Source organism: Pavona decussata, unplaced genomic scaffold (assembly GCF_977016875.1).
Source record: "Pavona decussata unplaced genomic scaffold, jaPavDecu1.1 SCAFFOLD_53, whole genome shotgun sequence".
In the NCBI taxonomy this organism is placed as follows: domain Eukaryota; kingdom Metazoa; phylum Cnidaria; class Anthozoa; order Scleractinia; family Agariciidae; genus Pavona; species Pavona decussata.
Window position 1 is genome coordinate 2,725,411 of NW_028145475.1, and position 12,170 is coordinate 2,737,580.

At 39.0% G+C, this 12,170-nt stretch overlaps 1 protein-coding gene across 1 annotated transcript; it reads left to right on the forward strand.

Moving 5' to 3' along the window:
• Positions 1-196: 196 nt before the first annotated feature.
• Positions 197-10,734, forward strand: LOC146480478 (uncharacterized). Its single transcript, XM_085109660.1, has 12 exons — positions 197-404; positions 2,420-2,480; positions 3,190-3,328; positions 4,115-4,202; positions 4,689-4,776; positions 5,007-5,104; positions 5,636-5,732; positions 6,470-6,572; positions 7,806-7,852; positions 9,316-9,429; positions 9,776-9,893; positions 10,594-10,734. The coding sequence occupies exons 1-12, from the start codon at positions 311-313 to the stop codon at positions 10,681-10,683; spliced, it is 1,137 nt and encodes a 378-aa protein (XP_084965786.1). The 5' UTR covers positions 197-310; the 3' UTR covers positions 10,684-10,734.
• The last annotated feature ends 1,436 nt before the right edge of the window (positions 10,735-12,170 follow it).

Consider the following 12,170-nt stretch of genomic DNA (forward strand, 5'->3'; position numbering starts at 1 on the left):
TCGGGAGAAATAGGCGCCAATGATACCTTCTATTCGCATGGCAATGTTAGCATGCAGAGTTATCTTTATAGAATGTTTGCAGACTATTTCTCTTTCAAAATAATTTGTGCAATCAGAGAAAAGAGGGGCTACAAACATTCAATCACCTCATTTCTAAGCTTCGCCTTCCTTCCTTTATTGACCTGTTGGGCGTTGGTCAACAATGTAATGTGCATGTACCCGAAGGGGCTTGGGTACACTTGTCGACCCAGGCCTTTTAACCGGGTCCCGCGAACGTGCGTTCGATCACGACAATCAGGGCCCCTCGATCATGGCGGTGCATCTGTGGCTTCGAGCAGAGACGAAACCAAATGAAAGACGTACCCACATTACTCCAGAGAGATGTAAAGACTTGGTAAAAGCAGGTAAGGATGTTAATGTTTAAATTATTGCAGGCGACAAAATGTTAGTGACTGAAGAATATCCCGTTTGCATGGCCGTTTCTTATAGTTTCTGTGGAGTTTTTCATGTTTCAAAATTAATACATACAAAATGACGCTTCTAAGCTTGGACTACTCAAGGGCATTTTAGTCGCGCGAGCGCACACGAAAAGTGGCTTACGTAGAGACTCCCCGGGAAACTCGACACACGCATGAAAAATAGCTGTTGAATTTTTATCCCTCTTTGATACTTTGTAAAACAGTAATTTTATACAATAAAATATTAATTAAGTAATAGGCCAGCACAAGCACCCTGTTGATTTGTATACCTACAACCCACATAGCAGGCATTGACAGGGAGGAAACAAATAGTTGTCTCGCCCATTTTTGCACCAACTTTCTTGCTGCCCCTCCTACCACTTCCCACCCAATGCCTGTTACATTGGGTGCATACTTGCTTAGTTCCTAGGCCTGTCTCTGTCTTTCATCGCAGTCAATCCTTTTCGGATAACATGATCCGAGTGAAAAAGTAAGGCTTTCCTTGGCCATTCGCCTTGGTTACGTCACCAAAACGAATTGATTGTGAGAGCATGGGAGAAAGCCGTACAGGGACTAGGCAAGGTGCATACCTTCTTCAAAGATGAAAGGATAAAACTATTTTGTTTGTAATGGAAAAGATCAAAAAGGTATATTGTAGCCTGTAAACTGGAGCTTTTGTTTGTTTTGCACAGGTGGTAAAGCTACGCTTTGCTACTCTTGCAAAACAAATGAGCAAATGACTTAAAATCGGTTTCATGGAAATATTTCGTTCATGTTTCAAGCCATCCAAAAACTCTGCTCATCCCATGAATCTATGTTGTGGGGTGTTTTGTAAATTTTTGGGTATATTTGGGAGGAGATAGTTTTTCCAGACGGATACCAAGGTAGTCCACTAGCAACCTGGAATGCTGTTGCGTGGGTATCAACTGTCTGTTGGTGTTTCAAAAATCTTTTTTTTTTTTGTATTATCCCTTCTTTAAATCTCTTAAAATTCCATTCAAATTCACATTTCCTCCCACCTTAATGTTGTTCATGGGAATGTTTTTCCTATCTCTTGAGACCCTTAGCCATTTTTCAAACCAAAATATATAATTTCAAGACTTTTTCAGGCACAACCCTAGATGGATACCTTGGGTCCGTTTCCTAAAGGTCCCCATGACTGGCCAGACCTGAAAATTATTTTCTGTGTGCAAACTTGTCTTGCAATAGAGACTCCATGATTTTTTATTGACTTTGTTCTAATTTAAAAATATTTTTAATAAGCTCTATGGACACATTAGGCAAATTTTGCTTAAAATTACCTCCACTTGACAAAAAATACGGATTTGTTATAATTGTTACTTTCTAGAAATTGGTCCGTTTGACTGGAATATTTAACTAATCCTTATTTCAGACCAAAATCCTTTAAAAGAAACAATATTCATTGGGGCTGCATATACCTATTGCTAGCTTATATAAGGAAGTACCCTTATAGGATCAGTTAGCCAATCTTTTAAATTCCTAAATATATAGGTTCCTTATGAGATTTTGTAGGATCCTGTAAAATCTTACAAGATTCTTCAAGGATCCTACACAGGATCCTCTAGGATTGGAAAGGCAAGATCTGTGCAGGATTCTTCTAGATCAGTGCAGGAACTTGTAGGAAGCTGTGAGGGACTTCTAGGATTGTTGTAAGATTATAGAAGATCCTTGAACATCTCTGAGGATTTGAAGTGAAGATCCTTATACAGATCCTCAACATCTGGTGTCTGATACTTTTTAGTGACTGTGCAATCCTTGGAAGAGAATGGAGCTAGTTTTATTAATTTGTTCATGAATGTTTTCAAATAAAATTATGCAACAAAGAGTTTGATCTTCTTTCATTTTTTTTATAGCTAAAATTTCATTTGATTGAGTTTGGGTGAAGTTTGTGACACTGGAGCTAGTAACCCAACTGTATTAATTCTGGTTTCATTTTTCAGGATTTAAAGTGACTGTAGAGCACTCCGAGCAGTGTATCTTCAAGGATGATGAATATGCAAGGTAAAAACTAAATAAGGGAATTTTGTGAACTTAGGAAATTGTTTTTGTTACCATCTATGTTGTCGTTAACTCCTCTGTTTATGACAATCATGTTTCTTGAAGTCAGTCCAGACTGGTTTTGAATATTAGTATGCCACGAATTTCCGTGCTTTCCTGGCTGTTACAGATTTTTTGTTGGTACGAAAATCCGAGCTCTCTGTAAAAGCCTGGTTTCCTAGATTTTATGGAAAGAATATACCATGCTTTCCATGAAAGCCAGGAATTTCTGCAATTTCCTGGCTTTCTGGGGTCAGATTAAGAAAAAATAAAGTGAGGAAAAGGACAGAAATCCACACTTTTTTTCAATGGGTGCATGCTTTTGAATAAGTATGTGTGCGTATATTTAACAATTATTCCACGAGCGCGTGTTGGATATGAGATGATAGATAGCCAACGAGGCGTGTAGCGCCGAGTTGGCTATAATCATCTCATATCCAACAAGCGCAAGTGGAATAATTGTTTTATTAAAAACAATCAAGAAATATTGCTAGATCTAACTGATTTCGCTGTGAGAGAAGAACCAGCAGACAATTAAATGGCCGCCATTTCTTGTCTATGGTATAATTGTTCATATACCATGGCCGCTCAGCCAATCAAATCCCTTGAATTGCATTATACAATGATCCAGTTTTTAATAAAATTATAATATCATTTCCCGTTTTCTATACAGTATTCCAGGTGTAGAGATGGCCCCCACAGGCTCATGGGCAAGTGCTCCAAAAGATGCTTTCATTGTTGGCCTGAAAGAGCTCCCTGATACTGATGATCCAGTCACACACAGACATATCTTTTATGCTCATGCCTATAAGGTCCTGAGGAATATAATTAGATACATACCAAATCCATATTCCAGGTCTGTGAGAGTGGGAGGGCTCTTAAAAATGATGAAACCAGTTCTAATTTAGAGTAGATTGGGTAGAAACTATAAAGCTGTACCCCACCAGATGGTGCTCATATCTAGTTTCATACTATATGGAAGGGTGCAATCTGTAGTTCAGAAAATATTCCTACTCTCCTCATAGCAGAGATTTTTTCTAAGGCCCCTTCCCTCTCCTCCTCCACCACTCTGGAAATTCCAATTGAGCTTCATACAGTTCTATAAACGTTGTAGCTTTTGAGACCTCCCACCTCTCTGGAATTTCTAATCCCTTCTGTGGGGGTGGGGGTACGGATATTTTCTGGGTCTACACAGTGGGTAGGAATCGCGAAGGAATAAGCGACGTGTTGGGGCGGGGGGGCAGGGGTATTTTGCAGAATGTTGAACATACCATTTTTCCCTCTAGATGCCCGTGTAGGGGGTCAGGAACATGCAGCGAAAGGGTAGAGGGAACCAGAATATGTATACCCCTGGACACACTAATTAGGAGCAGTACCTCTCCATTTGGATGGGATGCTAGTCCATTGCAACATTAGCTGTAAGCATTTTATTCATCTGTCCCAACACTTCAGCTGCAGTAACTATTTATATGTAAATATGCTAATGGGAGATGAGACACAAATGTGAAACATGCTAATATATATTGCTAATTATTAAGTTCATAATCTCTCTACCAAAAGTTGAAAAGTTGATGTATTTTTTCTGTCCACTTTAATAGAACCAAACAGGATGGGCTGAGCTACTTCACAGGTTTGTCAAAGGAGGAGGAACCATTTATGACATTGAGTTCATGTGTGATGATAGTGGTAAGTATTAGGGTGATCTGTTTTGCTGCTGGAAGAGGCACCATGCTAACAGTAGCTTCAGGCTGGGGACATGATGTGGTTAGGGCCCTGAAACCCTGTAAATTGTTGTATTAATTCCCATCTTTCTTCACCAATCACTGATCACTTTACTGATGACTGGTGTATGAAATAGCAGTTGTGACAAAATAAAACATTTTTCAGACTGGGACATAATTATTTGCAGTTTGCTAATTTGTTTTGAACTCAAAATAGTCAAGTTGCACATGCTGTAATTGTCTTGTGGTAAGATTATATTTTCACTCTCACTAGGTCAAAATGCCTATAGCAGTACACATGCATTAAAGCTAAGTTGAGTTGTTTTATTCACTAAGTGGATTTAATAGTATCTAAAGAAACTGGCGCTGGTGCACTGTTGGGGGAGTAGTAGCAAATGTTTGGATTTATCAACGAAGTTGATAAACTGGACTGTTTGTTTTGTATTTAAAGGTAAATGTGTGGTTCCTGTGTTCTCCACTATGGCTGGACTGTGTGGAATGGCCGTTGGTGTTATTGCTTGGTGTCACCAGCAGTTGAAGTCAGTAGTGTACATGTGGTTTTATTCTGATTGTTACACTCCTGAATTATTTTATTTTTAAACAGCAGGGGAACTAAAATTCCTTTTTGAATGTTGAAGGCTTATATAGGCAGCAAAAATGCAAATGTTAGCATCCACATCTGAACACAGTTGTCAGGCCTGGATTTCCTCCCTAGTTAAGTTGGAGAGAAATGTTAGTTCATATTAATAACATTTTTTTTCTCTTCTAGCCCAGACATTGCCCTACCATCAGTTTCTGCTTACGACAATGAAGACACTATGTTAAACTTTGTGAAAACTCAGCTGCAAGAAATTGCTAAACAGAAAGGTAATTTGATGACGTTATTATTGATTTTAATTTTCCTTGTACTGGATCAACACTGACTATGCTAGGCATCCGAAGGAAGACCAGTGTGTTAATTCTCAATTAAAAGAAGGAACCAGAATGAGTGGTAAGCAGAGGTAGTGATTTACTGACAGTTAGAGGTGCCACATTGATAACAGAAACTAGGGGACCTTCTGACATATCTTTCTTCCTGAAATACGTAACCCACCATATCGCACCACTTTCTCAACCAGTGAGAAGCAAAACCACAACCATTAATTATTACTGTGACTTGCTCGCACATGTTTTCCAGTGCTTAGCAGTAGTTACGTGTATTTCCTTTGAGCTGTGACTGGTTCATTGTGCTGCTCATTTATTGGCCAGTCTGGTATTAATTATTACTTTCGTTGTGTTGTGCCTTTTGAAACTTTCTGCAGGCAACAATGGGAAGTAGAGCACAAAGGAAACTTAAGGAATTAAATTAAAAGAATGGCAAAATACTTGCTAAACTGGGGACAAATGTTAACTTTTCAGGTGTTCCTGAAGTGTTCCCTCGGGTCATTGTCATTGGTGCACTGGGTCGCTGTGGCAGAGGTGCTGTTGAGATGGCTCACAAGATGGGGATTCCAAAGTATGCAAATTTATTCACCTTGTTACAATCTTGTTCTAGTAAAATGTTTTTCTTGCTGGCTGAGCTTGTGAAAGAGGAGAGAAATGAAGTTTTCACACACTGAATGGGGGGCTGGGTACAAGTCAGGATATCAGATGTCACATTTGGTCATGTGATTCAGTTTTTGTTTTCTTGCCATATGAAGCAACAGCTTTCCCACCCTCCCAGCCCCATGCCAGTCTGTCAGTGAGTCTGTAATCTTTGTGGCGTTGTTGAGTTGTCAATAAATGTTGTTGCATTCTTGTGTGGCAGACAAATGGCATTCAGTGTGAGAATGAATGCTACTTATGGCTTTGATCTTGATACTAGGGCTTGAAATTCATCGGTTCACTTTCACTTTCATTATTAAAATAAATTAATTAAAAAAAAAGAACTTTAAACAAGTAAATAATAAAGTTAATGGTTAGAAACATTGAGCTGAATCAGGGGACCAGAATCATTTAGTCACCTGTAATCTATGTAAAGTTTAAAGATTTGTTTTTCAAAGATGGGGGGCTGGGGGTTGCAGTATTTTGGTTTCAAGCCATTTTTTGTTTGGTATCTTAAAGTGCAGTATTTTTCTGCCATTTGTGGATGTGGTTTCAGTATTGTGTTGATTTTGATCATGGTATTGCAGTTTTGGGCACATCCCACCCCCCTCCCTATGTCCCCCTCTACAACAACCAACAGTCTGATGGTATATATTTGCCGTTACAAAGGTCGCACATTACAGAGTGGGACATAGCAGAAACACAGGGCAAAGGACCCTTTCCAGAGGTTCTTGAATACGACATCTTTGTGAACTGTATTCTACTTACCAAGGTATTTGCCATATAACCTTGACAAGTAATTCTAGACATAGATCCAGACCAGTTTCTAATATATAAACTAAGATCCCTGCTATCTCAAGCTCAAGGGAAATGAAAAACTGTTCAAGGTAGCAGGGATAAATTTTGTGGTTCCAGAAAATACCCACACCCAATTCAAGTAGAGTCATTCGAAATGTTTCCAAAGGGGTCCGAGGAGAGAGATCTCAAAAGCCAAAAGCATGAAAGGAAAGTATGGAGGTAAACTGGAATTTCAACATAATTTCCAGAGGGGTGTGGGAGTGTATGGACATTTTCTGAGATAACCAAGTTTAAGACAGCCAATAGCAAAGAAAGAGAACTTTTAATTCAAAATAGTTGGTGATTCAGGATGGCCAACTGAACTTTGTTGCAAACTGTGGAAAACACTTTACAATGCAACGCGCCTTACCGTACGTGGCCACCCAACAAACTTTGATTAATTTGATTAATTGTCATGCCTCGTTGCAAAGTCCAACAGGCAAGTGAAGCAACAGCAAATTATTGAAAACATGACGTTTTGTATTTTATGGCTAACTTGTAAACAAAAAGTTTGTTGGGTGGCCACGGCCCGGGGGGGGGGGGGGGGGTACTCCCTTATATGGGCTATATAGGTATGTGCGGCGCCAAAGGGTATGGTTTTTCGGCTGTGTTGGTCATAAATAGGGTATCGCTTTCAGCCATTTTGGTAATAAATAGGGTATAGATTTTTGCACTCTAGTCCTGGGTTCGATTTTTTTTAGAAGAAGCTACTTCAGGTCATAAATAGGGGAGGGAAAATCGCAGATTTTAGTCATAAATAGGGTAGGGAAAATCGCAGATTTTAGTCATAAATAGGGTAAGGGTTTTGGGAAGCGGGCCGCACACCCCTACCCAATTTTTTTGGAGTACCCCCCCGGGGGCCACGGTAAGGCACGTTGCACTGTAAAGCTAATCTGGAGAATACATGTAACTTTGTATACAAATTTAGGGAGAGTCATGCAGAAAAAGAGGGGAGACATGTGAACCAGTCATGCAAACATGGCTTGTCCAATCCCCATTGGAAGATTTGCATTCCTCAATTCTTGCATGTCTTTGAGGTATTAAATTTTCTGTCTGGCCTCACTGTCAGATTTACCAAGTTATTATTCCAACTACTAACTCGAATCTAAAAATGACCATTGTGGAATTAATAGTGCTTGTAACAGTTTGTACTTATTTATCTGTTTAGAAAATTCCGCCATTCATAACCAAGGAGATGTTAGACACTGATGAAAGGTAGTGGCATTTTCCCTCATACTTTCCAGATGTCACATATAATACATTGCATAACTCATGCAATTTTCTTGAGAAGCATAATGCATTTTTACAGTTTCTACTTGCGTGCTCAATGCATAACTGATGTTTCATGCATTTTAGAAGGGTTTTTGTTTTAGCTCAGTTTTTCCAGATTTTTTCCATGTGACCTTCAGTTCCTTCAGGAAATGTTTTTTCTGAGATTTTTTTTTGCTTTTTTGCACTTTGTACTTTGTTTGGAGTGAAAACCCAATGTGACTATGGGCAAGTTTTGCCATACTAAAACATCAGGGCAATGTTCCTGAACGAACTGAGAACCAATGCAAAAAATCTAAGAAATATGAGCCAAAGCAACAATAACAACAACAACAAAAGAGCTAAAATGCACTAGAGGTCAGTTAGGCAGCAAGCTCTTCAATCACATACCTAGTCTTCTAAGCAGTCAGTTTTGGGTCATCATGCAACACATTTCATTAACCCAAAGAATGGCTGAAAAGGAGACTTAATTACATTAACTGGGTGTGATTATAAATTTGATTAACACTTCTACTATGGTTTCTCCAACTTTGATTGGTGTTTGATGGTGGCAACTAAGAGAAATAAGGGCCACTGTTCACTACAAGTGGTTTGAACAAATCACTCACTTGGCTACCGATTTTAAGAAAAAAATATCGGCGCGTGGGTGTGAATATTGTAATGAGGTCCCTGTACAGAGCACAATGTCATGCAAATCGTGTTGGTGGGTCAAACTTCATTTCTGCAATGTATTAATACTATGATATTATTCTGTAATAGTTTTTCAAAGCTTTGTTTGTGTCAATTAATACCACACCGGATGTAGTTGATGTAGTTACCCTAACTTAGGGGTATAGAATGGTAAATTCGAGACTTTGTGAAACTGCGAGACCCTTGTTTTAAAATCCAAGACTGAGACTTCACTGTTTCCATAATTTTCGAGCCCGAGATTTACCACAAAAAAATCCAAGCCTGAGATGTCTGAGAGCTGCCTCTGAGTGCTGGACAATTTTTTCAGGTTGATAGTGCCAAAAAGAAGGTTGTCATTTTTCATGCATGTGTTCGTTTATCGCTACTACCAAAAATAGACTAGAACCTTTCTTTTCTCGTTCAACAATTTGCGAGACTTCAAGACTCAAATATATAAAATTCGAGACTTTGAGATGTCCAATATCTAGCGAGTGCGAGATTCCTAGACGCTAACTTTAAATTACGAGAATTGGAAACTCGGTTGATATTTTTCAAGATCAGTCGTTTTCGATAGACGATTCTAAACCCCTACACTGTAACTTGAACAGCCATTTTTGATGGGCATGTGGTCCTTTGAAAGGATCTCTATCTACTTAAGCTAAAGAAACAATCTTGCCTTGGTGAAATGCTTTGTATCTAGTTGAAGTAATGTAACGTAAAGTGGTATTTTTTTTGTACAGATCGCTCAGTATTGTGGTGGACATCAGTTGTGACCCCAACAGTCCTAACAACCCTTTACCATTCTATGATGACTGCACATCATTTAAAGAGCCTTCTTGTAGAATTAAACTTCCGTAAGTGATGACCTGTTCATACCAAACCATTGATATTGTGACCCCTGTGCTACTTTTATGCTTTTCAGTGCTATGGGACCCTTTGCTGCTCTTGTAACTTCTGGGTTTCTTGGCTTTCTGGTGCAGTCTTCATATAGTGCACACCTTGCCAAACTGGTGTCGTTCAGTTTCTTGTCAGATTTAATGGGTGATCAATGGAGTTCACTTTGCTTGCATTGTAGGAAGTCGTCAAAGCCTTTAGATGTTGTTGCCATTGATATAGTGCACACCTTGCCAAACTGGTGTCGTTCAGTTTCTTGTCAGATTTAATGGGTGATCGATGGAGTTCACTTTGCTTGCATTGTAGGAAGTCGTCAAAGCCTTTAGATGTTGTTGCCATTGATCACTTTCCTTCCCTGTTACCAAGAGAAAGCAGCACAAGATTTGCAAATGATTCTACACCGCATTTGCTCAAGTTAGATCAGGTATGCATTGTTTGTAGAGCGGTGAATCCAGTACTTTTTTGAAAGAGTGGAGCTACGCCAAGACCTTTTTGAAAAAGTTGGTTTATATAAGGTCATATAATACAGAGAACGCAGGGGGTAGGGTGAGGATTTCTGACCAAAAGGACAAAATTTTAAGCCCCATCCTCACTAATCTGGTTAAATTTGAAGCGACGTATTCTTCCCGAAAACACATCAAACCGTTTCCATCAACACTATCATTTTCCCACAGAAAACACTAAATATATGCTGAAGCATGGGTACATTACCGCTGTCACTTCAGTGTTTTAAAATGTTCCTTTTTCGCCGTCCTTTGTACTCTTGGAAAGGACTTTCAAAAACATCTGTTTTCGGTGCTTGAAAACGCCGGACAAATATGAAGGAAAGGCCAAAACGAGAAAAACAACTGATGCATTTCTAAATTTGTCGGGATTGATGTGGACGTTTTCCTCAGTGTACCTAGTCGGCTCAAAAAAGCATACTTTGGGATAGCATAACCCTATATAGCTTAGATTCTTTGAGACTGCTTCGATGGGCAATGTCGAAAGCATCCTGTGTGATGGTAAAGAAAGAAGGAGAGAAGGAATGGTCAGGAAGGAGATGGTAAATCTTAAGCAGGGTCATAAAGTAAGAAATATGTAGGTGTGAGTTTGCTTGTTAATCTTCGTTTTACTTTTCACAGGTCGATACTTACAGCGTGTGGGTGAACGCCAAGAAAATGTTCGACTTGAAAGCAGCTGAAGCAGAGGCTGCTCTAAAAGAAAAACAGTAAAAGATTGATCGATTTTACTGTGCAATGTCAGTCATCTGTGGAGAAGAGAGGCAATGGCATGTTAACTTAAGGTGGGGCTCTACCTGAATTTGAGTGAAATTTGAAGAGTTTTAAGAATGGATAGAAGAAAGAAAATGATTTTTGGAACACTAACAGACAGTCGACAACCACGCAAGAGCACCCCAGGTTGCTAGTGGACTAACTTGGTATCCGTCTATTAATTATTAACTACAAATTCTAATTTTAAAACTTCACTAAATCTTCAACATTCCTTATTTCTTTTAATTTTACCAATCCTTCAAGAAAAATTATTTCCTTCCAAATATACCTAAAAATCACCCAAAAATTCATAAAACACCCCAAATCATTAATTTGTGCTATGAATGGAGGGTTTTTGTATTGCTTGAAATGCAAACAAGATATTTTCATTTGACCGATTTTAAGCGGCGTGAAAATGGCTTTTAGGTGAACCCCCACCTTAAGACGAACATTTTCAAGAAAATCCTTGATGTAATCGACATCAACCTAAAAGATGTCAAGAAATCTACGCGTTCAAGACTTCTGTCAGAGTTGTGAACGAAAAAAGTGATTTTATGACGTTATAGGACGAAAACAAGCTTCGCACCAAAACGAGGCCGTGCCTCGTGCACGTCTAAGAAAATGTGTCCCACATGGGAGGGAAAGACGCTGTCGCGTCCTATATATAATGTTTTCAGCATCATCAGGTTTTCGGAGCTCCCTCGGCGGGTGGACCGGTGAGGGTGGGACTCTGCAGAGACCCTGCGCCCAGTAACTCTACCCCAATGAGGGGGTAGGGGGGAGCAGAGACGGGGGAGCATTTTGCTCAAATTATTTTTAATTTTTTTCATTGTTATATTAACATGTTAAAAGGCGCGTTTTAACTTGTATCTACTTCAGATGGATATATCTGCCACTGTAAATTCGATTTAAATGTTAAGAAAGGTATGTTCTTGTCCCCCTTTAAGGTGGGGCTCTACCTGAATTTGAGTGAAATTTGAAGAGTTTTAAGAATGGATAGAAGAAAGAAAATGATTTTTGGAACACTAACAGACAGTCGACAACCACGCAAGAGCACCCCAGGTTGCTAGTGGACTAACTTGGTATCCGTCTATTAATTATTAACTACAAATTCTAATTTTAAAACTTCACTAAATCTTCAACATTCCTTATTTCTTTTAATTTTACCAATCCTTCAAGAAAAATTATTTCCTTCCAAATATACCTAAAAATCACCCAAAAATTCATAAAACACCCCAAATCATTAATTTGTGCTATGAATGGAGGGTTTTTGTATTGCTTGAAATGCAAACAAGATATTTTCATTTGACCGATTTTAAGCGGCGTGAAAATGGCTTTTAGGTGAACCCCCACCTTAAGACGAACATTTTCAAGAAAATCCTTGATGTAATCGACATCAACCTAAAAGATGTCAAGAAATCTACGCGTTCAAGACTTCTGTCAGAGTT